General features: G+C 44.4%; 2 protein-coding genes across 2 annotated transcripts in view; one reads left to right on the top strand and one right to left on the bottom strand.

Moving 5' to 3' along the window:
* The first annotated feature begins 1,580 nt into the window (after positions 1 to 1,580).
* Positions 1,581 to 12,074, top strand: Rcvrn (recoverin). The gene is made up of 3 exons (XM_042693990.1): positions 1,581 to 2,036; positions 7,938 to 8,049; positions 11,910 to 12,074. The coding sequence occupies exons 1-3, from the start codon at positions 1,656 to 1,658 to the stop codon at positions 12,023 to 12,025; spliced, it is 609 nt and encodes a 202-aa protein (XP_042549924.1). The 5' UTR covers positions 1,581 to 1,655; the 3' UTR covers positions 12,026 to 12,074.
* A 6,102-nt stretch (positions 12,075 to 18,176) lies between these two features.
* Glp2r (glucagon like peptide 2 receptor) overlaps positions 18,177 to 26,789 on the bottom strand; it is a 55,669-nt gene continuing 47,056 nt past the window's right edge. Inside the window, exons 12-13 of the mRNA XM_042694568.1 lie at positions 20,723 to 20,764; positions 18,177 to 18,503 (exon numbers count right to left, since the gene is read on the bottom strand). Of these exons, the coding sequence (XP_042550502.1) occupies positions 18,177 to 18,503; positions 20,723 to 20,764 (369 nt within the window). The remainder of the gene's footprint in view (positions 18,504 to 20,722; positions 20,765 to 26,789) is intronic.

Raw genomic sequence — 26,789 nt, 5'->3', positions numbered from 1 at the left:
GTATACATTACTGGGGCTTAAACTCAGAGTTTTGTGTTGTCACTTGGCTTTTCTTCTCAAGGCTGGCACTCTACTATTTGAGCCACACCTTCACTTCCAGCTTTTTGCTGGTTAATCAGAGCTAATGGTCACACAGACTTTTCTGCCCTTGCTGACTTCAAACTACCTGAGATCTCAGCCTCCCAAGTAAATACAATTACAGGTGTGAACCACTGGTGCCTGGCAGGTTTGAACCATTCAAAGCGTATTACACTAGTAGACTTAGTGAATTGTGCCCATTCACTAAGCAAATATTGACTGAGGGCAACTGAGAAGTAACTGAACATGACCCCTTCCTTCTTGGAGCACAGTTTGGAATGTGGTGGTAGCAAGGCTGAGTGGGGAGTGGGGTTGTGCTGTTGTACATAGAGTCATCGGTCAGCACAGGCCTTGCTGAGAATGGGACATTTCAGCCAAGATGGGACTGAAGTAAGGGATTAGGAAAGTGTAAGGGCAGAGAGAGGTTAAGAAACCTGCCTTGCCTGGCACCCATGTCTCACTCCTGTAATCCTAGCTACTCAAAGGCTGAGGCCTGAGGATTGAGGTTCAAAACCAGCTCATGCAGAAAAGTCTGTAAGAATCCTATCTCCAATTAACCAGCAAAAAAACAGAAGTGAAATTGTGGCTCAGACAGTACAGTGCCATTCTTTTCTTCCTTTCTTCCTTCCTTCCTTCCTTCCTTCCTTTCCTTCCTTCCTTCCTTTCTTCCTTTCTTTCTTCTGTCAATCATAGGGCTGGAACTCAGGGCCTGAGCTTTTCTGCTCCAGGCTACCACTCTACCACTTTGAGCCACAGTTCCACTTCTAGTTTTCTGGTGGTTAGTTTGAGGTAAGAGTCTCACGAACTTTTCTGCTTGGTCTGACTTTGAACCAGGATCCTCAGATCTCTGCCTCCTAAGTAGCTAGGATTACAGGCATGAGACACCAGAGCTGGGCTAGGGTGCCATTATAAAGCTAAAGAAAAGTGCCCAGGTCTTGAGTTCAAGCCCCACTATGGGTACAAAAAGCAAAAAAGGGGAGGGGAGGGGAGGGAAGAGAGCTGAGGGAAGGAGAAGGGGAAGGGGAAAGGGAGGGAGAAGGGGAAGGAAAAGGGAAAGGAAGGGGAGGGGAGGGAAAGGGAGGGGAAGGGAGGGGAAAGGAAGGGAAGGGAAGGGAAGGGAAGGCAAGGCAAGGCCAGGCAAGGGAAAGGAAGGGAAAGTTCTCACTGCTAGGTAGTTGGCAAAGCTGAAATTGGCACCCAGCTGTCTGGGAGCCTAGCCTCCTAAGCCCTGCATTAAGAGGCTCCATTCCTGCTCACAGTGGAGCACACCCAGAGACCATAACTGTGCCTGGAGGGCTGGCCAGGAGTCCTGGGGAGGAGACCCTGGGTCTCCCTTTTCTCCTGCCTTTCTTTGCACAGGCCTTTCTTTGAAGCGATGGGCAGCTCCCCGCTCTTTATTTTAATCTCCTGAGGGTTCTGGGCGGAGGCCCCTCCCCATCCAGGGACGGGGAGGAACCAGCTGCAAATCCCTATAATCTGCTAAGGGACCCCACTGTCCATCCCAGGGCGGCTCAGTGCTGCAAGTGACCAGGGAGCCCACAGGTGCCTCTGCCCGCATTTGCCCACCCGCCTTCACCATGGGGAACAGCAAGAGCGGGGCCCTGTCCAAGGAGATCCTGGAGGAGCTTCAGCTCAACACCAAGTTCACGGAGGAGGAGCTGAGCGCCTGGTACCAGTCGTTCCTGAAGGAGTGCCCCAGCGGCCGCATCACGCGCCAGGAGTTCCAGAGCATCTATGCCAAGTTCTTCCCCGACGCCGACCCCAAGGCCTACGCCCAGCACGTGTTCCGCAGCTTCGATGCCAACAGCGATGGCACGCTGGACTTCAAGGAGTATGTCATCGCGCTGCACATGACCACGGCGGGCAAGCCCACGCAGAAGCTCGAGTGGGCCTTCTCCCTGTACGACGTGGATGGCAACGGAGCCATCAGCAAGAACGAAGTGCTGGAGATTGTCATGGTTGGTCTCTGCACCCCTCCCCCTGCGCCCCTCTCCACTCCTGCCTCGACCTCCCCCTCCCTGCATGGGACACCCTTCCGTGGAGAGCGTGGATGGGAGGGAGCCTGTGTGGGGAGGAGGGGCTGTGTAGGGATCAAGGGAGCAGAGGGGCCTTCCTGAGACCTTAAGGCTTCCTAAAGAACAACCTGAGTCTGGCTAGAAGGTTTTGAGTTTCTTTCTTCCCTCCCTTCTTTCCTTCTCCCCTTCACATTCCATCTTTCCTTTCCTTTCTCTCCTTTTTCCATCTTCTTCTCCTCCCCCACCCCTCCCCACGCTTCTTTTGGTACCAGTTCTAGAGCTTGAACTGAAGGCCTAGACACTGTTCTGAGCTTTTCTTTCTTTGTTTGTTTTTCTGAAAGCTTGGGCTCTAACACTTGAGTCACACCTCCATTTTCAGCTTTCTGGTGGTTACTTGGAGATAAGAGTCTCATAGAGTTTCCTGCTGAGGCTGATTTTGAACCATGATCCTCAGATCTCGTCCCACTGAGTAGCTAGGATTACCGTTGTGAACCACTGGCACCATTGCTTCCTTCTTTCTTCCTTCCTCTCTTCCTCCTTCCCTCACTCCACCCCTCCCTTCCTACTTTCTTCCACCTTCCCTCCTCTCCCCTCTCCTCCCTTTCCCTTCCTCCTTTTCTTTGTTCCTTTGCTTCCCGCTCCCCTCCCCCTCCTTTTTCTTTCCCTTCTCTGCTCTTCTCTCCTTTCCTCTTTTCATTAATATATCCTTCAAAACTTTCATCAGTCCACATTCAATTGAAACACATAGCATGTCTCAAACCTGAAACAGAAAGAGGTCCCAGCTGGTGGAGGGAGGAGAGGAATGTAGACTCTGGCCCTAACACAACCATCACTGCACCCTACATCTGGGCTCTTCGGGTCAGGGGCTCTAGATGAGGCTCTAGAACCATGCCGACACTGTGTCCTCAGCCTCCTCCCCGCTCCTTACCTGAGGCTTCCTAAGTCACATCATTTGTTCTGAATATTTTAGGTTATCTTTTTCTTGCCCTGGTCCTGGGGCTTGAATGAACTTAGGTCCTGGAGCTCTCACTTGGCTTTTCCAATCAAGGCTGGTGTTCTACCACTTGAGCCACATCTCCACATTCAGCTTTTTGGTGGTTAATTGTAGATAACAGTCTTTTGGATTTGTCTACCCCAGACTGGCTTTGAACTGCAATCCTCAGACCTCAGCCTCTTGAGTAGCTAGGATTACAGGTAGGAGCTGCCAGTGTCTGGCTTAGTTTATGTATCTTTAAAATAGTTTTTGGTCTAACATGTAAGGGATCCATGCAATGTAGAAAGAGTCAGGGAAAAAATAAAATCACCTTCAATTCCTACATCCACAGAAAAATACAATTACCACATCTTTCCAGTCTGGTGTCCATATATTTTTTAAACAACTCTGGGATTACATATTTGCATCATTTTCCCAGTCTTTTTTTTACTTAGTAACTCTCTCATCATGAGTATGAAATACCATTACACATTCTTCCAGGAACATTTTTGTTTTGTGTTTTGCAGTGGAGTGTCACTATGTAGCCAGGCTAGGCCCACATTCTAATCCTTTCGCTTCGGTGTCCTAAGTAGCTGAGATTGCAGGTGCGTGCCACCATGACTGGTTTAAAAATATTTTTAAGAGCTACTTAAAATTCTATCCTATGAGATTGAGCATGGTGGCTCATGCCTGTAATCCTAGCTACTCTAGAGACAGAGAGTGAGAAGATTGTCTAGGCAGTCAGGGTAAAAAGTTCACAGGAACTTGTCTCAACTAATCAAAGTTGGGTGTGGTGGTGCACACGTGCTCTACTGGCTAGGGAAGTGTAAATAGGAGAATCAGAGTCCAGGCTGGCCTGGACATAAATGGGCTGGATAGATTCCTTATTAGAAAAATAGAACTAAGAAAGAGCTGAAGGCATGGGTCAAATGATGAAATGCCTCTCTAATAAGCACAACGTCCTGAGTTCAAACCCAAGTACTGCCAAAAAAAAAACAATCATACTATGGAAATGTTATAAAGTTATTAAAACATTTCTAGACTTTTACACATTAAGCGTTTCACTTTTCTATTCTAGCATGTACAGTTTCCTGGTTTTGAGATCTCCTTACTGGTTTTAAGCCACATGCCACTTGTTTTATTCTTAAAATTCCATCCCTATTAGAAATGAATACTTTTCTTCCTATTTTATATACTGTTGTGTGAATTTGCAATCATGGTTTTATTAGTGGAATTCTTCCCCCCCCCTTATTAGGAGAAATCATAAATAAAATAGCCAAGCATGCAACTGGAGGTCATCCTGAGAGGTCAGCTTGGGTGCCTGCTAAGGGAAAATGAGTATCAACCTCTCAGTCTCAGTACAGATTGCAGAACAAGCTCCTTCCAATTGGTGGTGGGCTGTCTGGGTGGTAGGGCATGGGACCTAAATGGGTGCTGGGCCCTGCAGAGGCATAGGAGTTGGTGCTCTGCCAGGAGGAAGGGGAAGGAGAAAAGAGGGATGAGAGGAAAGGAAGAAAGAAGGGAGAAATGGGGACTAATGGTTGAGACTGTGCCAGGTAGCAACAAGTCCCTGCTGTTCACTAGATCACAAAGTACATGAAGCAGGGCCCTGGTGTGGCAGTCAGAAATAATGAGTTCTAGTCCTAGTTCTGACATTGCAATGTGGCTATGGAAAAAAAGTTTATATTTTCCCTGGGCTCAGGGTGAGGCTTTGTTGATTTCTGTGGCCTTTCCCAGGATCTTCGAGATCTGCCTGCCACATACACACACCCCCATTAGAAGTAAGATGGGACAGGCAGCCAGCCACACACAACATTAGACATCATGCCTGTTTATCCTGCTTGGCTTGTAGTGCAGGACTGACTGGAACTTGGGGAGCCAACTCTGGGGGAGGTGTGCTGCCAAGCCAGGCTGCTGCCTTGAACCACTGGCACTGACTTCTTGGTCAGCATTTCTCTCCTACCATCAGCGGTCTGAGAGGGCTCTCCTCAAAGCTATTGATCTTCTAGGACTCCAAGCTCATTTCCCAGGCATTACTGGTTCTACCTGATCTGTTCCCGGGTATCTCCAGGGAGGCAGAGGCACTGAACAGAAACAAGTAGCCTCCCAACAACCATGCCAGCACAGCAGCCAGCCTGCATCTTGAGCCTGCTCAGCACTGTGACCTTGGTCCTAGGCTTGGCTGGCCCTGGTGTTACTGATCCAATAAAATTCCAACCACATGGAACTGGAAGAGCACATCAAGGCCACCTCATCTCCTGCTTTGATGTCTCAGTTCTAGAGGCATTGTGGGTTTTTCCCTCCATCCACCTGGTTTCTTGATTAGAGAGAGGAGAGAGTGGTAGGAAGGAGTCCTAAGCCCGAAGCTCAGCTGGATCCCTCTATAGGATAAATGTGGGCATACTGTACCCTTGGAAGATCTCAGAAAAGTCTCATGGATCTCTCTCTCCCCTTCTCTAGCTCACCCAGTATTCTCTAGCAGCAAAACGGGCAGATGCCTCTGTAACATACAATATAGGTTCTAAGGGGGAAAACCTGCCTAGGTTAGAATCTGCTTGCCACTGGATAACTCTGGCCATGTCTCAGTGTAAAAATGCTTAGAAAAAAATTGTTCTGAACAAATATTAGCCATTATGAACTAAGTTTTCAGTCTTGCTGGGGAGCTAAGATTAAGTACTACCTGGGCCTAAAGAAGCCATTTGGTGCTCTAAAACCTGGGAACTGTAGGGTCTGTGGTACTATAACCTCAGGACTGCTGTGGTTATCATCACTGGCAGGTTTTCTTTTCTTTCTCCTCTTTTTAAATAAAGGAATTATAGCCAGGTATGGTGGCGCATGCCTATAATCTCAGCACGAGGAATCCTGAGGTTTTAGGAATGTCAGTTCAAGATCAGCCTCTTTGGATAGCATCTACATTATCAGAAAATCCCACCGGTACAGAAAAGTATTCAGTAAGAAGCCCTTTTCACTTTTCCTCACATTCCCTATCCCTTACAAGAACTTCAAAGATCACAGATGCCCCAGCCCTGGCCCAGGAGTTTTGGTTCAGTGGAAAGGTAGACCTGGATCTTTGTATTTGGACCATTACTTTAAAGGATGACTGCTCTTCCAGTGAGTATTTGAACACTAAAGAGGGAATCTGTGTTGGGGGTGATCAAAAACATCCTCAATATGTTTTTTTTTTTAATTTTATTTTATTTTATATGAGAACATACTGTACAGAGGGGTTACAATTACATGGGCAGGATAATGCATACATTTCTTACCAAGCATTGCAGCCTCCTCCTTTGTTTACCCTTCACCTCCCTTCCCAGCCTCCCCCCTCCCCCCCATCCAATCATACCCTTTCCCCCCCCCCCCCCCGACACCGACATTGTAAAGCTGGTTTTGACATGACATTTTGTACTTCTCATTGTTGCAACAGGTCCACCTGAATCCTTAAACGACTTGTTTGTCCCCATCTCCTCCACATGTTATACTAACATCAAACATAGTGAAAGTGGGGGTTACACTGTGGGGGAGGGACATACAAAGCAACAAAGAAATAATCTTATAAATGCGTTAGAAACACATGCATGAAAGAAACAAAAACATTGAAATACATATTAAAGGGTTCGTTTTCCTAATATCACATTATCTGACCTTTTCCGCTTGACTCATACCTATACTAGATATTGCAAATAAGGGAAACCATGGGACCTATGTTTCTTTGGGCCTGGCTTACTTCACTTAATATAATTTTTTCCAAGCCTTTCCATTTCCTAACAAATGGGGAAATGTCATTCTTTCTGATGGAGGCATAGACCTCAATATGTTTTTAGTGTTTATACTGATTTGCATTTCCACCAACGGTGTAACTGGGACACCTTTTGTTCCATACCCTCTCCCCCACACTTATCACATACGTGTGTGTGTGTGTGTGTGTGTGTGTGTGTGTGTCTGTCTGTCTGTCTGTCTGTCTGTCTGTCTGTCTTTGTGTCTGTGTTCCCAGGGATCAAGCCTGGGACCTTGCACATACTAACAAGTGTTATACTCCTGAATTCTACCCCCAACCCCATCCATCTTTTGTGTGTGTGTGTATGTGTTTTTTTTTTAATAACAACCTATTATTTTAGTGTTTTTGGTAAGGGCATACCTTATCGTAGTTGGCTTGTTTTTGTATTGCTAGTACTGGGGCTTGAACTCAAGGCCTGGGTACTCTCTCTTAGCATTTTCTGTTCAAGACTAATCCTCTATCATTTGAGCCACAGCTCTACTTATGATGGCTAATGGGCGATAATAGTCTCATGGACTTTACTGCGTAAGCTGGCTTTGGACCACAATCCTCAGATCTCAGCCTCCTGAGTAGCCAGGATTACAGCCGTGAGCCACTAATGTCCAGCTTCATTGTAGTTTTGATTCGTCATGTCAAGCAACTTTGCATATATTTGTGGGCCATTTAATATGTCTTCCTTGGAGAAATGACTATCCAGGTCCTTGGTCCATTTTTTAAAATGTGATCATTTGCTCATTTGCTGTTGCTTATATATTTTGGATATTAATTCCCTTCTCAGAGAGACAGTTTGCAAATATTTCCTCCCATTAGGTCCATTGCCTTTTCATTTTGCTTTTTTCTTTGCAAATCAAAACTTCCTATATGTAATATAACCCCACTTGTCACCTTGACTTCCGGGGTCATGGCCAAGTAAATAAAAATCATTGTCAAGACCAATGCCAGGAGGTTTTGCTCTTATGTTTTCTACTAGGGGTTGTATATCATTGTATCCTAGGTGTACAGGGATTTTTGTGTATGGTATAAGGGCCTGAACTAACCCAGAAATGTCATCTCCTTCCTCTCCTTTGAACAAATTCTCTCTCTTGTTCTGGTACAGGCTATTTTCAAAATGATCAACCCTGAGGATGTGAAACACCTTCCAGATGATGAAAATACCCCTGAAAAGCGGGCTGAGAAGATTTGGACGTTCTTTGGAAAGAAAGATGATGGTGAATTCCTTTTTTTTTTTTTTTTTTAAATTTTCAGCCTAGGGATCCCAGCAAGATTTCTTCTTCTGAATTACAGCACTCAGACAGCACTGGGGTCATTGCTCACGACCAGGGCTGTCTGTGGGGGCTGGGGGAGGGAGGAATGACCAGAAAACCTGCCGCCCTAGAGCCAACACAGTGGCCTCATACCCCATCACTGACAAAACTCATGGGCCACGTGGGGTTCCTTGTGGAAAAGAAAGGTCCTAAATTAGGAGTGCTTTTGATGGAAAACATCTTTTGTTTTCGTAAAAATGATCTACTTGTTTAAGGGAGAGTAAAATGTAAAATCAATAAATTCATTAGCTACTAGTGCCCACATGACAGGCTCAGAGAAAGTACAAACCACTTTCTCTTTAAATGAGAGTCTATTTTCTAGACACTCCAGGGAAGTTGTTTTCACACGTACTTTTCTTCATAACAAGATCGAGACTACAGCTCAGCTTAGCCATGCTTGAACATTCAGCCCTAATAACTGGAATCTCAATGTGTCTGGTTGAACTCTAGGGAGTTCGTTTGGATCCTCCAAGATGCTGCACAAGCATGAGATTTGATTTAAATCACATTGCTAGGGATTTGTTGGGAGGAAGGCCATACAAGGAAATGGGGAGGCATCTAAAGAAGACTGGGAAAACCATTAGACTAATATTCAGATCTACTCCCTGTTAAGGAGAAAAGAAAAAGAGGGAGGGTTAGGTAAGGGATGTCTAGATTGAGATAGGCCGTGATGGCTCACACCTGTAATCTTAGCTACTTAGAAGGCTGAAAATAGGAGGATCATGGTTCAAGGTCAGCCCCAGTACAAAATTTGTAAGAGTTCTCAATTCACAATTGGATGTGTAGTGATGTGCACCTGTCATCCTAGCTTTGTAGAGGGGAGAGATTGGGAGGATCACAATTTCAGGCTGGCTTCAGGTAGAAAAGTTCTTGAGACTGAATCTCAATGAAAGAAGCTGGATATGGCACCACAGGCCAGTCATCCTAGTTACTGCAGAAAGCCTAAAACAAGCAGATCATAGACCTCACCCATGTATGAGCAGGAAGCAAGATCCTATCACAATAATAACCAATACAAAAAGGGCTGGAGGAAGCCAGGTGCCAGTGGCTCACACTTGTAATCCTAGTTACTAGGGGGTCTGAGATCAGAGACTCAGGTTTCAAAGCCAGCCCAGGCAGGGAAATCCATGAGACTCTTATCTTCAATTAACCACAAAAGACTGGAAGTGGGGCTGTGGCTCCAGTAATAGAATGCTAACCTTGAGCATAAACTCTCAGGCACAAAGCCCAGGCCAGAGTTCAAGTCCCAAGTCCAGCAAGAAAAAAAATTAGAAGGCTGGAGGAAGGTAGAAGTTTAGTAGTTAGAGTTCCTGCCTAGAAAGCATGAGGCCCTGAGTCCAAACCCCAGTACCTCTAAAAAAGAAAAGAAAGAAGATGTTTAAACTGCAATGATGTTCTAGGACAGTGTTGGCAAAGCTGGGGGCTGGAGGGTGGAGGGGGAAGGGTACCCAGTGAACTTTCTCTGCTCTGCTCATTGGCTGGAAGCTACCCAGGAGAATTGTGGGCTTACGCTGAAAGTAGTGATGCATTCCAGAGCTCATCACATGAGGCTGGGTGAGCCTGTTGGTCCATGGAAAGATGTACTAGAGAACTTGGGGTCAGGCAGGGACCACAAGCTCATAGGCCAAGCAGCCAGAATGATGAAAATGAGAACCATGGAAGGTAATTGTTCTAAGTGATGGTGACTGGTAAATAGTCATATGGCTTCCAGCATTTTCTGTGTGGAAATACAGAGCCTGTTTGATACCATATCGTCTGATTTCCTTTTTGCTGGTTCTAGGGCTTGAACTCAGGGCCTGGGCTCTTTCCTTGAGCTTCTTTTGCTCTATGCTAGCACTCTACCACTTGAGCCACAGCTCCACTTCCTTCCTATCACTTTGCTTTTTTAAAGGGAAGACAGCACCCAAGTGATGGACAATCAGAAGTGTCTCATTTAATAAAGCACAGCATGGCCAGACACATCTGAGGAGCCAGCATGGCCCCCCTGGGGTACTATCTCACCAGTATTCAAGAAGAAAGCCCCCAAATAGGACAGCAAATCAAGACAGACAGAGGTGATGGGCTGTTCTGACCAAGTCAGGGAAAGTCACTGGAGAAGTTAGGGAAGCATAAGACTTAAGGTCCTCCCTCTTCCATGCCAGCCCTGTATTCACATAGCCCAACCTGCCCAGACCCCTCTCTGGGTGCCTGGTCCCAGCCCCAGATGTGCTTCTCCCTTGAGCAGCTTTTCCCCTTCATTTGCAGGAACCTAGGCTACTTAAGAAGCCCTCCTGTGGCACTTCCTCCTAGCTCTTCAAATTCTCTAGCCTCTCTCCTAATCTTTCTTTGGGCATGTCCAGGTGTTGGCTTCTCTGTCCTGTGGTTTGCTAGTCTGAAAGCTCACCCAGGCCAGGTCTCAGGAGGGGACAATTTGGAGGACCCACACATTGCTCTTGCCACTGATGCATGCATTCTTGTGTGGCCCATCTAGAGATGGTGGGAGGCCAGGGTGGCAGGCTATGAGGGTGGGGTGGGACTTTCTGGATCTAGGCAATACTGGTTGGGGAGTTGGAACTGTAAAATCCAAATTTCATTCCCCAGACTTGTGCAAGGAACTGTGCTGGACCCCAATTCCCAAAGGGATTAAGCATGTCCCAACAGATCAGAACACAGATCAATAGAAATCAAATTCAGAGCAGCAACACCTTGGTCAATACCTACTATGTGCAAGGCACTATATGAACCTACTACCATGAACAGACAGAAGTACTTATCTAGACCTCTCTCTCTCTCTTTCTTCTCTCTCTCTCTCCCTCTCTTTCTCCCTCTTTCCTTCCCTCTATTCCATCTTCCCTCCCTCCCTCCTTTGCTCTTCTCTTTCTCTTTTCTTTTCTATCCTACTCAGTGCTTTTTGCCTGCTAGGCAAGTGCTCTACCACTTGAGCCACACCTCCTGCTCTCATTTTAGACTTCTCTCTCTATAGTCTTGTCTTTCCCTACCATATGCAGAACTTCCTGGACACGACCTTTCTATCCTTCCACCCTCTGCTTTCTGCAATGGCCTCATCCCCTAAGCTCCCTAACATTTGGCACACAGAGGAATGGTCCAGAGACATTTGTACAGCTGCATGGAGCCACTTGTAAAACCCTGGGAAGCTGGGCCTGGCTAAGGAGCAGAGCTATCTCTCTTCTATCCCTAGGGGATAGAGCAGGGGACATGGGAGTAGGTGCACAGGAAGGAATCACAGAGGAGTTGTAAGCTGGGGCTCATTGGGGTTGCCTGCATGCAACAAGGCTTCTCTGCATCTGGTGACCCTTCACCTCTCCTTCTCTGCCCACCCCCACAGGGGGAGGGGATGGTCCCTGGCTCCCTACCAAAGACTCTAGGCCTGTTAACTGGGTTAGTTACTTTGCTTAGTCCCAGAACTCTAGGCTTGAGACTTGAGGTAATCTTAAAAGTATCCCAAGGGAAATACCTAGCAGTATGAATTGTTTAAATGTGAGATGACCAGTAAGGCAGTGGGTACCCCCCGGGACACAAAGCACAGGAGTAGAATCCACAGCAGGGGTATCTTAGAGATTTCCAAAGTTCCAGTCATTTGCCTTCTTGTTCTTGGCTTGGGAGGTAAGGGGGGATTGTCTGAGGGTCTTAGGGCTGAGTAATGGAGGTATTGGGGGAAGAAGCCATAAAGATGCTGGGTATTCAGTAGTTTTACAGTAGATACAGTTACATTTGGCATTGTGCCTCAATGTCATTCTCCACTGATGGTTTTCCCCTACACACAGATAAACTTACAGAAGAAGAATTCATTGAGGGGACCCTCGCCAATAAGGAAATCCTGCGACTCATCCAATTTGAGCCTCAGAAAGTGAAGGAAAGAATAAAGGAAAAGAAACCCTGATGCCAACTGCTCGGACCTCTCTACCCACCCCTCAACTCAAACACCTGCAAGCACATACACGTACTCACACATTTACCTGTATGTCCACAAACACCCAGGACCAAGGGAGAGGCTCCAAAGCCCAGAGCAGCTCCCTGCCAAGCCAAAGGTCTTGACCAGTTCACTGGTCTCTCTTCTCTGTCTTTAATGACCCTTCCCCCATCATCATCTGCCTACCCCTCCCTCCTCAAGGCCCTGTGATAATCCCAGGATTACATAGTAGGAGTCTTAAGTGTTGTCCCTCTCCCTGTAAGCTACTTGGTGGGTTGCTGAGTAAGCAGGTTCCAATAAATGCAACAGGAGCTAGGCACACAACTGGTTGGTCATTCATTTTCTTTTTCTTTTTTCTTTCTTTTTTGGGCATGTATGTGGCGGGGGGGAGGGGAGGTGAGATACTGGAGCTTGAATTCAGAATCTTGCACTCTTGCTTATTTTTTCCAGTCAAGATTGGTATTGTAAAGCTCAAGCCACACCTCTACTTGCAGCTTTTTAAAAAAAAAATAGAATTGATTTCTTTATTTATTTATTGCAGTACTGAGGTTTGAACCCAGGACTTTGTACTCACTAGGCAAGCACTCTACCACTTGAACTATACCACCAGCATTTTTTATTTTTTAAGACTCACTAGAAGTGATTCTTACAAAAAAGAAAAAACAATAAAGCAGAAGCACTTCGTAGCTTTTCGCTGGTTAATGGGGGATAAGAATCTCCCAGGGACTTTTCTCCCTGGAGTTGGTTTCAAACGATGGTCCTCAGGTCTCAGACTCCTGAGTAGCTAGAATAACATGTGTGAGTCTTGAGTGCCCAATTTTAGAAAGCAATATATTGCAATTGTATAATGCTAGCCATAGTGTCTGCTTCAGGTCTGACTTCATCCAAGAGCTCCTATGATTCCTTAAGGTTCACTTTTTATCTTTTGTTTTGCTTTTTAGTATTCTCCTCATTCATAAGCAAGTTCTCCCCAGGCTGGCAAGAAATTCACTTCGAGACCCAGGCTGATTTCTTCCTGGCTCCAAATTCAGCAGAAATGAAAAACAAACAAACAAACAAAACCCTCTTTTGTTTGGAGTCCCAGACCAAGCCCCAAGTTTACATCTTGACCTCTGTTAGATTTTATGCCCATCTGCGACCCAGTGTCTGATGCCTGGAAGATAGAAGGCCTTGATTGAACAAGAAGACTGCTATGCCTATCTCTAGAGCTGAACATTGAGTCAGGAGAGCTCAAAAATCATGGCAAAGGGCTGGGAAGGTGGCTCAGTGGTAGAGTGCTTGCCTTGCATGCATGAGGTCTTGGGTTCGATTCCTCAGTACCACATAAGCAGAAAAAGCCAGAAGTGGTGCTATGGTTAGAGTGGTAAAGTGCTAGCCTTGAGCTGAAGAGCTGTGGGACAGTGCCCAGGCCCAGAGTTCAGGCCCTACAACCGACAAAAAAAAATCATGGCAAGAAGAAAATGAATGGCTACCAAGAGGAAATCTAGGGTGCTATAAGCATGTAGATGCAGAATTGTAACACATCAAATAGATATCCACGTTAGTGACATAGGGAAGTTACTTCAAATTTCCACAGCCCTGCTTCCTTGTTCACATGTCAATTGAAAGGCAGAAACAAATGAATTTCCAACTAAGAACAATTCCAGACTGCACTGTCCCATGATGAGACCTGCTCACACAGGACCTTATGCAATGCCCCTATGGGTATCTCCAGGAGGTGCCTCCTACACTATCACCAGTAAGTCCCTTGGTGCCGGGTGCCATTGCTGCTCCCAGGCACAGTCACTCCTACCACAGACACAGCTACAGTGCTCCTGAGGTGCCCAAGCTGTGTATGGATCCATCTGCTAGGGAGATTTCTACACTAGAGTCTCTTATAATGACCCCAAGGTTAGTGACAGGTGCCATGGAAACAACTCTTCTAGATTTGTTCAAGTTCAGCCATCGGCCATGGAGCTAGTGGAGTGATAGATGCCATGTGGTCATCCACTCTGCCCCCAGTTCTGTCCCCTTGGTAGTCACACAAATTTAAATAGATTTGTGTGTCAGGCTTGTAAGACCCAGCAGGGGTGCCTGTCCCTTATCAAACTACACAATCACCCCAGCACTGGAGAGCTGTGAGTGAGCTGAGAATGTTCTTATGGAAGAATTTCTAAGTTCAGAATGCTACTAGGGAAAAGGCTCAGCTCATCGGGGCTTTAGCATAGTATTGTTCATATGGAAGATGTCACCTGACTCATGCAGGGTCGAGGTCAGCCACATGAAATAATCACTCAAGTGACTTTGACATCAAAAACACAGACAATAAAAGGGAGATGAGGGGAGAATTGATAAATTGGACTTTATCAAAACTTAAAACGTTTGTACATATTTATTGAGAGAGCAAAGAGGGTCTTTCACAGACCAAGAAAAAAATATTTTCAAAGTCTAAGATTTGAGCAGAAATTTTTCTAAAACAGACAAAAGTGACCAATAATTAAGCTCACAAAAGATGGTTAACATCAGCACTCATAAAAAAAAAAAAAATAAGGAAATAAAGGCAGCCAGGCACCCGTGGCTAATGCCTGTAACCCTAGCTACTCAGGAGGCTGAGATCTGAGGATCGCAGTTCAAGGCAACCTCGGGCAAGGAAATTCCGTGATACTCATCTCCAGTTAACCACCAGAAAACCAGAAGTGGTATTGTGGCTCAAGTGGTAGAATGCTGAAGAGCTCAGGGACAGTGGCCAGGCCCAGGCCCAGAGTTCAAGCCCCACATCTGACAAAAAAAAAAAAAAAAGGCAAGTCAAAATGACAAGGAAAACCAGGTCAAAAGTGATTCTTGCTTGTAACCAAGCTGCCAAGGAAGCTAAGCTCTGGGAGATCATAGTTCAAAGCAAGCCCAGGCAGAAAAGTCTGTGACACTCTATTTCCAATTAACCAGCAAAGTGCTAGACTGGAGATGTCACTCTAGGGATAGATCTCCAGCTGTAAGCAAAAAAGCTGAGCAAGAGCACAAGACCCTGAGTTTAAACTCCAGTACCACACACATGTGCATGTGTGTGTGCGCGCGCACACACACACAAACACACAAGGCTTGTTTCATTTAGCATAATATCCTTCAGGTTCAACCTCTCCTTGATCTTTTTATACTGTGAAATACTCTTTGATCCTGTGGGAAATTTGGTTTATTCATTCATCTACAGATGGACACCTGATAGAGGTGTCCATCTATATCTCTCTCTCTGTCTCTCTCTGTCTCTCTCTGTCTCTGTCTCTCTCTCTCTCTATATATATATATGTATATATATACATGAGTCCCTGCATTCAAATTTGAGTATATTCCATCAGAATATCTTCATATATCATACCTGGCCACTGGTCTTTTAAAAATTCCAGAGGGGGCTTGTCACCCCAGATTGAGAACACAAGGTTGATTCCTCAAGGCAAGCCAGGGGAATAATCTAGAAAATGAGACACTTGCTTTTCCTCTTTGACCTCTGACCTTTGCTTCAGGCCCCTCCCCCTCTACTTACTGTGGTACTTAAGAAACCACAGTACAGCCAGCTGAATGCCACAGCCCTTTCTCCCCATGTCACACGTGAGAAGCCAAATGTGAAAGAATGGACAACGTGCAAATTAACAAATAAAATTTTAATCATTAGCAGAGCAAAGAGCGAGCAGTGTGGATAGACTACCCCATCTGTGGGACAAAGTGTGGAGAATGTATTTGCAACTGCCTTACAGAAAATGTTCCCCCCATTAGTGCCAGCATCCAATGTTTCTAAGAGACCTCATAATCCTGTCTCATTCAACAAGTGTGTCTAGACACATACCCCAAACCAACCCTGGTTTAGGCATTTGCTAGGAAAATGAAATATCCCAGGCTCTTTTCTCTTTCTCTCTTCCTTCCTTCCTTTCTTTCTTTTTCTTTCTTCTTTCTTTCTCTCTCTTTCTTCTTTCTGTCTTTCTCTTTCTTTCTTTCTTTCTTTCTTCCTGTGTATGTGCTGTTACTGGGTCTTGAACTCAGGGCCTTTCATTCTTCCTTGGCTTTTTTACTAAAGGCTGGAGCCTTACCACTTGAGCCATACCTTTACTTCTGGTATTTTGGTGAATATTGGAAATAAAAGTCTCATGGACTCTCCTGTCCCATCTGGCTTCAAATTACAATCCAGAATCCTGTGTTGCTAGTATTACAAGCATGAGTCACCAGCACCTAACTGGTCCCAGTTCTCTAGTTGCAGACTGGTTAGCGAGCCAAGACATGAACACTTGCAGAAAGGGGGAAAGTAGAAGGATATATATTTTAGTGATTGAAGTCTGGATAACCTAGACACTAAAAAAAAAAAAAAAATCACTCCTTGCTTCATTATGCACTTGCCTTTCCGTACTCATCCTGCAAACCAGAGGCCAGAATGGTATAAAATCTGAGAGGGCACCAAAAGTCTGCAGAGTCAAGAGAAAGAAGACTTTAATGTAATCATTTAAAAATAAAAATGAGTGTTAAAACTAATGCACAAAATACCAGCATTTTGGGTCAAGGCAAAGTCATTTGCTACTAACTCATCCCAGCCCTGATGACAATAAAACTTTATTTTTATAAGTGGCCCGTGGACTGTAGTTTATGGGTTTGATTTTCAAAGACTTCATTGCAGCATGGTTAACTTTGTTCTATGAGCTTTTCAGAAGTGATTGACTTGTTCTGGTCCCACTGCAAAGAACCCGTAAAAAGAGAGTTGTCAGGTAAAAGACAGAATGCAGAACTGAATTCAATCTCAAAGTATATCCTGTGGGATATACTTATACAAAAAGATTCCCTATTTTTCTGAAATTCATATGTAATTGAGCACCATGTATTTATATTTGCTAAATCTGGCTGTCCCACTTAAGAATGGAAACATCACTCCCTCACCCACCCACCACACACATCTCCAAGATAAGACTTCCACAGCCTCATACCCCACCCACATACACATACACTTCACACACATGAACTTAGTGCAGTGTATACCTGGACTGTTGCTCCCTGCATCTTCCTGTAGCCTCCTCTATAGCTTCCGTCACAGAGCTGGTTCCCATGCACAGCTCAGAATTTCCCATGGGCAGGACTTATGGGAGTTACCTTGGCCTCTTGAGGCCACCTTCAGCATGTCCAGCTTCGGCCTACTGCTTTTCAGTACCCATCAGAGGTGTTAAGGAGTAGAATTATTATCAGTGGGGACTGGGGATACAAGGGTTATATACTTCCAGGGCAGGAGGTTTGGCCCTTAAAAGGCTAATAGAGGTTTATTCCCAGTGAGAGGTATGTAGAGCAAATCAGGCTGGTGGAAGCCAAGCTCAGAAAGGCAAATAGATCCAGAAAAAGGAGGAAGGGACCAGTGAGAAGGAGGAGAAGGTCCCTGCGAGCTGGGGCCAACTTTTTGAGAAAGATGGCATTATGACAGTTCAAAGTTCTGCTGACCATACAGAGGGAACTGAGATGGAGAGAGAGAGGCAAGACTTACAGGAGAGGAGGGGAAGAGGAGCAGGAAAGTTGGGTCTCCTGGGTGACCTCGTGATAATACTCTGTCTAGGAAGGGCAGGTAGGTCACAGATCTCCCTTAATCCTCCTGGGTGACTCTCTGATTCCCTGCCCAGTGTTCTCCAAGGGAGGGCTTGGCATCAGAATTCCTTGCTCGATAGACATTTCCAGTTCCTGGCCATCAACCCAAAAGAAGTGTCTTAGTATCCCAGAGCTGAGCTTAAGATTCGGCAGTTTTGAAACTTCCTAAGGGGTTCTTATACACCTTAAATCCAAACTCAGGAGGAACCTATATACCATGATGGGAGAAGGAGGACACATTGATGGACTGTAGTTAATAACAGGCCTTTCATCCTGATGGGACTCCATCCACTTGAATTTAGGGCCCCAGATAACTGGTGGTTATCTGGGAAAAGTGTCAATATGGTGTGTTGGCCAACGCAAGTCGAAGCTGTGAGCATCACATCCAGCCTCATTTTTCCAGAACTGGAAGATTTTGGTGACAGACATCATGTGGAAATGGGCCTGGTGAATGGGAAGAACCCATCCTCCCTTAGCGACTATCCATTGTTGCTTCTCAGGAGTTCCCAGGCTGGAGAGCCAGAGTGATGAGCTCCCTACTCTAGATCTCACTCTCTTCCAGAATCTCCTCCATAGTATTGGCCAGGGTGAAATCCCCCTCACTGCTTTCAGACAGACTGCTGCCGCGGGGCCAGGCTGCATGGTCCCTGTGAGGCCGGGGGCCCAGCTCCCCCAGGCCCTGTGCAGCCAGGCCGGAGCTATCGGATGAGGACTGCAGCTTCCTGAGGGTCTCTGCGCCATCTTCCTGGGATAGCTTCTTGGGATATTTCCGTAGGAACCGGAAGTTCTTCCCCAGGACCCAGGCTCTGCAGCCTGAGTGGCGGGCTAACCAGAAGCGGCCCCAGGACTTTCGCAGCTCGGCCTTCACCTACCAGGTGAGACAAAGACAGGGTTAATAACACCTTTATCTATGTGTCTATTCCAACAGCGTTTAACAAGAAGCTACTGCACGCTCGCCTAAGTGATAGGAGCAAAGAATAAGACGCAAAACTCACTTATTTGGCCTTATGAAGAGAGAGAATTGCCAAATTTGCCAGCAAGACAGATTCACTGGCTCAATAATGACAATTTTGTTGTCTTAACCCTCACATGGTAAGGTCACCTAAAGGAGCCTGATGTTAATCCATCAGTTCTCTATCCATCTTTTTTCCTGTCATTTTTTTTTCAGGAAAGTAACTTAAAGCTTTTAGTCATTTATTTCTATTTTCTTAGGTCTCCATAAAATCAAATCCATTGGAACGAAATCTCTACCCGGCCCTTTGGAACAAAATGTTGCCTGATTCTAGAATTGCAAATGAAACCAATATATTTAAACTTGTCACTGCAGTTTTTTTGTTTTGGTTTTTTTGGTACTGAGAATTGACATCAGGACTTTGTACTTGCTAGGCAGGTGTTCTAGCACCTAGTCATTTCTAATTGAGGTAGGGTCTTTCTTGTTGCCAAAGCTGGGATGGACTAGGCTGCAATCTTCCTACTTGTACTTCCCTGCTTTCTGAGAATCTCAGACAATTGCCACTATACCCAGGCATTGGATAAGATGCACTCTTTATGCCTGAGGCTGGCTTTGAACAATGATCCCCTGATCTCTACATCTTAAGTAGCCAGGAATACAACCTTGAGTCATCGTGCCTGACATATTTTTTTATCTTTTGATGGGGAATTAAAAACTTGAGATACGGTGTTCAGGAAAGGATAACATAGTTGCATTTGAGCTAAAATATCTGCCTTTGGGACAGGAAGCCACAGTACAAAGACAGAAGCAGCAGTGAACAAAAGGAAGGGATCTTTGTTGACAAGAAGCTTATGTCCCCATGGAAGGAGAGAGAAATAAACATTAAAATCTAGAATGGCCGAATGCTGGTAGTTCTCACCTATAATCCTAGCTACTCAGAAGTCTGAGGTCTGAGGATTGCGGTTCAAAGCCAACCTGGGCAGAAAAGTCCGTAAGACTCTTATCTCCAATTAACCACCAGAAAACTAGAAGTACCACTGTGACTCAAGGTGCTAGAGGGCTAGCAAAAAGAGCTCAGGGATAGCATCTTAGGCCCTGAGATCAACCCCCATGACCAAAAAACCAACAACAACCAAAAAACCTTAGAGGGAGGGGAGAATGAAAGAGGGCTGGAAACTGACTCCTAAACTACAAGAAAATGGTTATTATGACCTTTGCCCCTCTAGTGCTATTCTTTTCCCAGGTACTAGAGCTTGATATGGAAGGCTGTCTCCAGACCACTGCACTAGTGGGAAGTGGTAGAACTTTCTGGAGATGAAGCTTATAGGTAGAAAGTTAGATCACTCTTGGGATATTAGGACCCCAACCCTCCCTTCTCTCTGCCTTCTGCTCATGAGGCGAGCAGCTCATTCATTCCATAAAACACTGGCCATCATATACTGACCACAGACCCAAAGGCAACTGGATCATGCAGCAATGAATGAAAGCATGATCCAAGATAAACCTTTCCTTATTTTTAAGTTGATAATCTCAGATATTTGTTGCAGTATCAGAAAGCTGACCTATACATAGGGAAGCAGAGAGCTGATTGGAGCCATGCAATTATAGTAATAAAAAGTATTGCTGGGTACCAGTGGCTCATGCCTGTAATCCTAGCTACTCAGGAGACTAAGCGCTTCATCACAGCTCTAAGCCAGCCCAGGCAGGAAAGTCCACTGAGACTCTTATCTCCAATTAACCAGCAAAAAAGCCACAATGGAGTTGTAGTTCAAATGGTAGAACCCTAGACTTGAGCCAGAAAACTCAAGGATAGCACACCCAGGCTCTGAGTTCTAGCTCCAGGACTCGTTTGTATGCAGCTTTGCAAACTCCAAAATTCCCAATTGTTTCTTCCATCAAACTTTAATCTAGCATGTGTCCAGTGGCTCCAGAGCCGGGTTTGAGCTTCCTCACATCTATCCTGACTCCTTTTCTCATTTGCCTCATTTGCCCTAACCTCTCTTAATCTGGGTGCTCAGTAGACCTTTCAATATATGCTTGCCACTGCTGTACTATTACAAGCAGAAACCTCCAGAGACAGGGAAATTCCAGTCCTGAGCTCACCAGAAGCTGGGGTGGTGGCATGGAAAACTTACCTCTCCATTGGCAAAGCCATACTGCAAGGCCACAAGGAATCCCTGAAAGGAAAGGAAGCTGTAGCATGAACTTTGACTCAGAAGATGTTTGATAGTCACCAGCAGCCAAGCCCAAGGAACACCCCCAGAAGACACATGAAAAGCATTGCTTAAACTCCCCAGAGTTAGCCAAACTGGCTGTGTGAACATGGATTTCCATGGAATCACTTATTTTGATATCTGCCACCTTATCAGCCTAGGTGTTTTCCTACGTGGGCATGGGTTAATGATGATTAAGTATGTCAATCATTCAATGATGCAACAACTGGGTAAGGTCCTGGTCACATTTCTACTGTGCATGGTGGTCATTGGCTAATTTATTTTACCCAACTTGCCTTCTTTCCTTTTAGAAATTGACCCTCCCTTACTTCTAGGCTTATGGACTAGCACTCATTCATGTAATCTCATAGTTTGGGGTGGCCATGACCATAGTTGACTCAAATGGGCCCATGCTCCTCCTAAATAAGGCCAGAGTTCTCATCCCTGGGAAAGGAGAAAGAATATAGTTATAACCTCATAGAGAGAGAGAATATATATCATCTATAGTATATATAAAATGCATCTATAATAATATATTATATATAGTTACAAATATATATACACTATATTCTCAATATATTTTTCTGCATATATTCTACATATATATTCCATATATTGTTGTAACTATACATATACATTCTAGATATATATCTATATAGAGAACAGAGAGAGAATATATACATATTCTACATCTATAAAATATATAATAATATAGAAAATATAAAGAGAGAATATAGAGAGAGAAGGTATACGAATATGTGGAATATAGAGAAAATATATAAAATATATATATAGAATATACAGAATTCTATATATAGTTAAAAGAATATATATATATATATATTCTATTACAAACACCTTAAATCTTAGCCATATAGTGAGAGCCCACTTGAGCATGAAGCCCACATGGAAGACCGGAAGTAGCAAGAGATAGATTACTTATGGTGTTGATGGCTTAACTCCAGCTATACCTGTTCCTGAAGTTCTCATTTATTCAACAAAATAAGTACTTTCTTCCTTTGTGAAGATATTTCTTCTGAAAAGATAATTTCCCACCAGTGGTTTCCCATCACCCATAGCATAAACTCTCCTAAGAATGGAAGGTCTCAGGTGACTTAGGCCCTGGGTCTCTGTTGCTTACTTTGTCTTACGATGTTTGGCCAGTCATCATCACCCCCACCCCAGGGTGGTCGTGCTCTCCTTCAAGTAAGAGTTTATTACCATGTTCTTTTTGGAGTCAGGCTAGAGATATCCAGGCTGACCATTACATTGACCAAATGCTCAGAATTTGCCCACAAGTGTGGAATTCCCCTTCTCTCCCACACCTAAATATTACATGGGCCTAGGTTACGAACAGAGGTGTGATAGAACAGTCAATCATTTCTACTTAAGAAGCTTATCAGAGGTGCACAGCTGTCCTATGTGTCTGGGTGAAAGAAGAGTTGTTTGCTGGGTATCACTGGCTCACAAATGTAACCCTAGCTACTCAGGAGGCTGAGCTATGGAAGATCAAGGTTGAAAGCCAGACTGTATAGAAAAGTCTGTGAGACTCTTATCTCCAAAATAACCAGCAAAAATACTGGGCTAGAGACATGGCTCAAGTGGTAGAGCACCAGCACAGCAAGCAAGTCGAGTGAGTGTAAGGCCCAGAGTTTAAACCCTGGTAGTAGCAAAATAAAAAATAAAAATAAATAAATAAGCTGGGCACCAATGACTCACACCTGTAATCCTAGCTACTCAGGAGCTGAGATCTGAGAATCATGATTGGAAGCCAGTCAGGGCAAGGAAGTCCATGAGACTCTTATCTCCAATTAACTACCAAAAAGAAAAGCCAAATTGTGGCTCAAGTGGTAAGAGTACCAGTCTTGAGAGGGGAAAAAAAGGAGGGGCAGTGCCCAGGACCATTGAGTTCAAGCCTCAGGACTGGCACCAAAAAACAATAGATAGATAGATGATAGATAGATAGATAGATAGATAGATAGATAGATAGATAGATAGATAGATAGATAGATAGATAGACAGATAGATAGATAGACAGACAGACAGATAGATAGATAGACAGACAGACAGACAGACAGACAGACAGACAGACAGACAGACAGACAGACAGACAGACAGACAGATAGATAGATAGATAGATAGATAGATAGATAGAGAGCTAGCTTTCAACTTGCCAGAATTCTTCCAAACAGGGTTAGGTAAAATAGTAATCCACATGCCACATGTGTCTTCTTTTCTCCCTTGAGTTCCTGCCACAGTGTTTGGGAATATCTGGAGTGTGGCTCTCATTGGTTAAGCAAGTATGGAGGATGGGGTCCCACAGAAAACAGGGCTCTCCCCTCACACAGCACCATCATGTGACAGTTTCTCCAAAGCCCATTGGTAATGGGAGGCTAGCAAAGTTTACCTGGCAGTAGAGTAAGAGGCCCTCCAAAGTAGCAAGAAAAGGCAACTGTTAGGGCCAGTGTCTGCACTTACTGGTTCCTGTGGGGGCATCACTAAGGTATGGCCCACTCCATCTGCCCAAACACATACCTGAGGGGCCAGGGGAGGGTTAGAACATGCAGTGTGGGGGTACTGAGAAAGTGGAGGTCTTTGCTCACACAAGTTTTCTGGCTGTGTTCTGGTCGCTTCCTTTCCTCCCATTCTTTAACAACACTAAGTGCTAAGCAGAGCTCCAGCTGAGTGCAGGATTATGATCCGTTGTGGTGGCTGATCGCCATAGAGAGCCAGAACAACAGCTAGCATAAAAGTCTAGCTATCTGAATGAATGTGCTCGACTGAGCCTTCAGATATTTGAAGTTTCAGCCAAAACTTACATGTGCCAAAAGCAAACAAACAAACAAACTAGACTTTGCCAGGCACTAGTGGCTCATGCCTGAAATCCTAGCTACTCAGGAGGCTGAGCTCTGAAGATCAAGATTCAAAGGCAACCCAGGCAGGAAAGTCTATGAAACTCTTATCTCCAAAAAACTACCAAAAAGTCAGGGGTGGAGCTGTGACTCAAGTGACAGAGCACTAGCCTTAAGCAAAAAAAGTTCAGGGACAGTGCCCAGGTTCTGAGTTCAAGCACCAGGACAAGCATACACATACATACACACACACACACACACACACACACACACACACACACACACACACAAAGACTATGTAGATATGGTGGAACATATCTATAATTCCAGTCCTCAAAAAGCTGGGGCACAAGCTTAAAGCTACCCAGGTTATGTAATGAGACTCTATCTCAAAAAACAAAATTATTATTACGTTAAGCCATGAAGCTTTAGGGTGGTTTGTTAAGCAGCAATAGATAACCAAAACATTCTCTCATGTCCAGGACTCTGAGAAATGAGGTTTCTCTCTTAGAAATCCATAGGAATGGCTCCATAGGAATATCCAGCCCTAAACTTGCCTTGAATGTATAAGATCAGCTGATCAAGGATTCACACTACTTGATTGTGTGTGTGTGTGTGTGTGTGTGTGTGTGTGTGTGTGTGTGTGTGACTGTGAGAGTAGCCACTCAATAGTATAAATATAATAGCTGTAGGATTTTGCTTTTGCCCTTTTTTGTTTTGTTTTCTAATTTAGGATTAGCTTTTAAAGAAGATTAAGACTAAGCAACATAGAAAACTCAAATTACTAACTCTTAGCATTTGAAATTCTCCCGGATTCAAACAAATTCAGTCATGCTTTCATACTGGAAAAAAAAAAGTTACCAATAGGCTTTTTGTCTTAGCTCAAAACCACAAAGAATTCAGCTTCAACAGGAGAGGGGGAAAAACTACCAGACTCTATCTGATGGCATAGGCTTGAAGACTCCATAACTAGGTGTCTACTAGTTATGATTTTTCTTCAAGGCATCCAAGAGTCCCTATTGAGAGCAGGAAAAGAGCCTGGTTAGGCAATCAGGACAAAGGCCCTTTCCCATAGAAGTTCTGCATCCCTCACCTTGAGCAGTCTGTGTGTAGACTGCTAGCTACCATGGCCTAAGTAGTCACACATACAGGCCCCTGGGCATCACCATGACCCTGAGCTGTTGCACATGCATCCTGGGCATTAAGTCATGTCCCATTGGCCCTGGAAGATTTGCATATGAACAGCAGATTAATTAAATCCCAGAGATGTGCACCTGAATGCGCACCCAATGAGAGAGTCTAAAAGGCGCATGGTGAGCTTATACAGGCTGCTTAGGGCCTCTGACTGGGTCTGCAGATGGATGTGGCCCACACACTGTCCAATGATGTTAAGAGTTACGAGCTCTTTCCTAGAGACACTCTATCCAATGTACCCCAGGGGGTGCCCTCCCTTGAGACCCCTCTTGTGTAGTGGGAGCTCTGCTTATTTTTTTTTGTCAGTAAATCTTGGCCATTTTACTGGGTGTATGGACTCATTCTTTAAGACAAAGGACCTGATCCAGGTGCTACAGGTTTTTTTTTTATTATTATTATCACTATGTGGTGTGGTAGTCACAGACAGAAGCTCAACTTCTGCACCCAAGGCACCATCTCAGTTCAGCTTTGCCCTGTCACATGTGTAAGTTCTCTGAGCCTCGCTTCTTGCGTGTAGTTGTGATCATTTCTCCTCTAGAGGAGGAGAAAGACCCAAGAGACTGAAGGAATTCCATATTAACCCAAGTTCACTGTGCTGTTTTCATTCATTTTGATGGTACTCGGGTTACATTTCCTAATAATTTTCTTTGTATACATTCCAGGGATGACAACATGAATCTTAACTTGGCACAACCAATTTCATAGAAATATAAACTTAATTCTGGTAAGAAGATCTCCATGTATTCATTCTTCTCTTGTGCTATTATTGCCATATAAGTTAGAGCTTTATAGGTTATAAACCAAATAACACAGTTAATCATTGCTATTTTATCACACACCATAGCTCTAAAATCAGCTGAGAGAACAAAAAATAAAAACCAATATACTATCCAGGCACTGGTAGTGCACACCTATAATCCTGGCTACTCAGGAGGATGAGATCTGAGGATCATGGTTCAAAGCCAGATTGGACAGGAAGATCCAATGGCACTCTTATCTCCAATTAATTACCAAAAAGCCAGAAGTGGAACTATGGCTCAAGTGGTAGAGCACTAAAGCAAAAAAGCTCAGGAATAGCACCCAGACCCTGAGTTCCAGGACTGACACCAAAAAAAAAAAAAGGAATCAATATACCAGTTAGTCTTTCACATTTCTCTACATGTCTACATTTTACAGTGCTTATTTATTTCTTTGTGTGGATTTTGGTTATTCTATATTGTCATTTTCTTCCAGTCTGAAGGACTTCCTTTGAAACTTCATTTTTTAAGGGTACAACTACAAATTACGTGCATTCCCTTTATTATCCATGGTGACACATAAAGAAAGAAATATAACTATAATCACATCTTAAACAGCAATGTCTTCTGTCTTTTTCACCCTACATACCACATTAAGCCTTAAAATTAAGTTTTTAAGCTCTCTACTATAATGGATTTCTTATCACTGAAATGTATAGCCAGGGTTTAGTGGTAGTAGACAGAACAATGACTGCAGAGACAAACAAAGCACTCCAAGACGCCATCTATATTTAACCTGCTGGTCTCAGGATAAACCTTGTGTCTGTGTTGCTGATTCCTGTAGTGACACCTAACACAGTAGTGGCCTTTGATCCTGAGTCCAATAGAATCATTGATTTTACCTCTTGATCTAACAAGTGACATATAACAACTGTTTCCATCCACAGGAAGCCTCTAGAGCTCTTGAGTTCATTCTGGATGTTGACTTTATAAATTTTTTTTTTGCATTTCCAAATTCCTTTAGTGAAGATCAATTATGGTCAATCCCCTTTATCTTCCATGTTGCTTCCCAAGATTTTGGTTATCAGCCTGAGCTATCTGAAGCAACCACCCCACCCTTCCACCCCCAGCCAAAAAAAAAAAATTCTTGTTGAGCAGTGAGCACTATTTCAGAAGACAGCCTTTGCAACTTCTTGTGGGAGCATT

This window comes from Dipodomys spectabilis, unplaced genomic scaffold, assembly GCF_019054845.1.
Source record: "Dipodomys spectabilis isolate Male_0828 unplaced genomic scaffold, ASM1905484v1 ptg000004l, whole genome shotgun sequence".
Classification (NCBI taxonomy): Eukaryota; Metazoa; Chordata; class Mammalia; order Rodentia; family Heteromyidae; genus Dipodomys; species Dipodomys spectabilis.
Note: the sequence above shows the minus strand (reverse complement) of the source record. Positions and strands in the feature narration are given on the sequence as shown.

Bases quoted from the DNA above. Each gene is read 5' to 3' on its own strand.
- Rcvrn (XM_042693990.1), top strand. From the start codon at position 1,656: ATGGGGAACAGCAAGAGCGGGGCCCTGTCCAAGGAGATCCTGGAGGAG. The intron at 2,037-7,937 runs GTTGGTCTCTGC...GTTCTGGTACAG, and splicing joins AAGTGCTGGAGATTGTCATG to GCTATTTTCAAAATGATCAA. The intron at 8,050-11,909 runs GTGAATTCCTTT...CCCTACACACAG, and splicing joins CTTTGGAAAGAAAGATGATG to ATAAACTTACAGAAGAAGAA.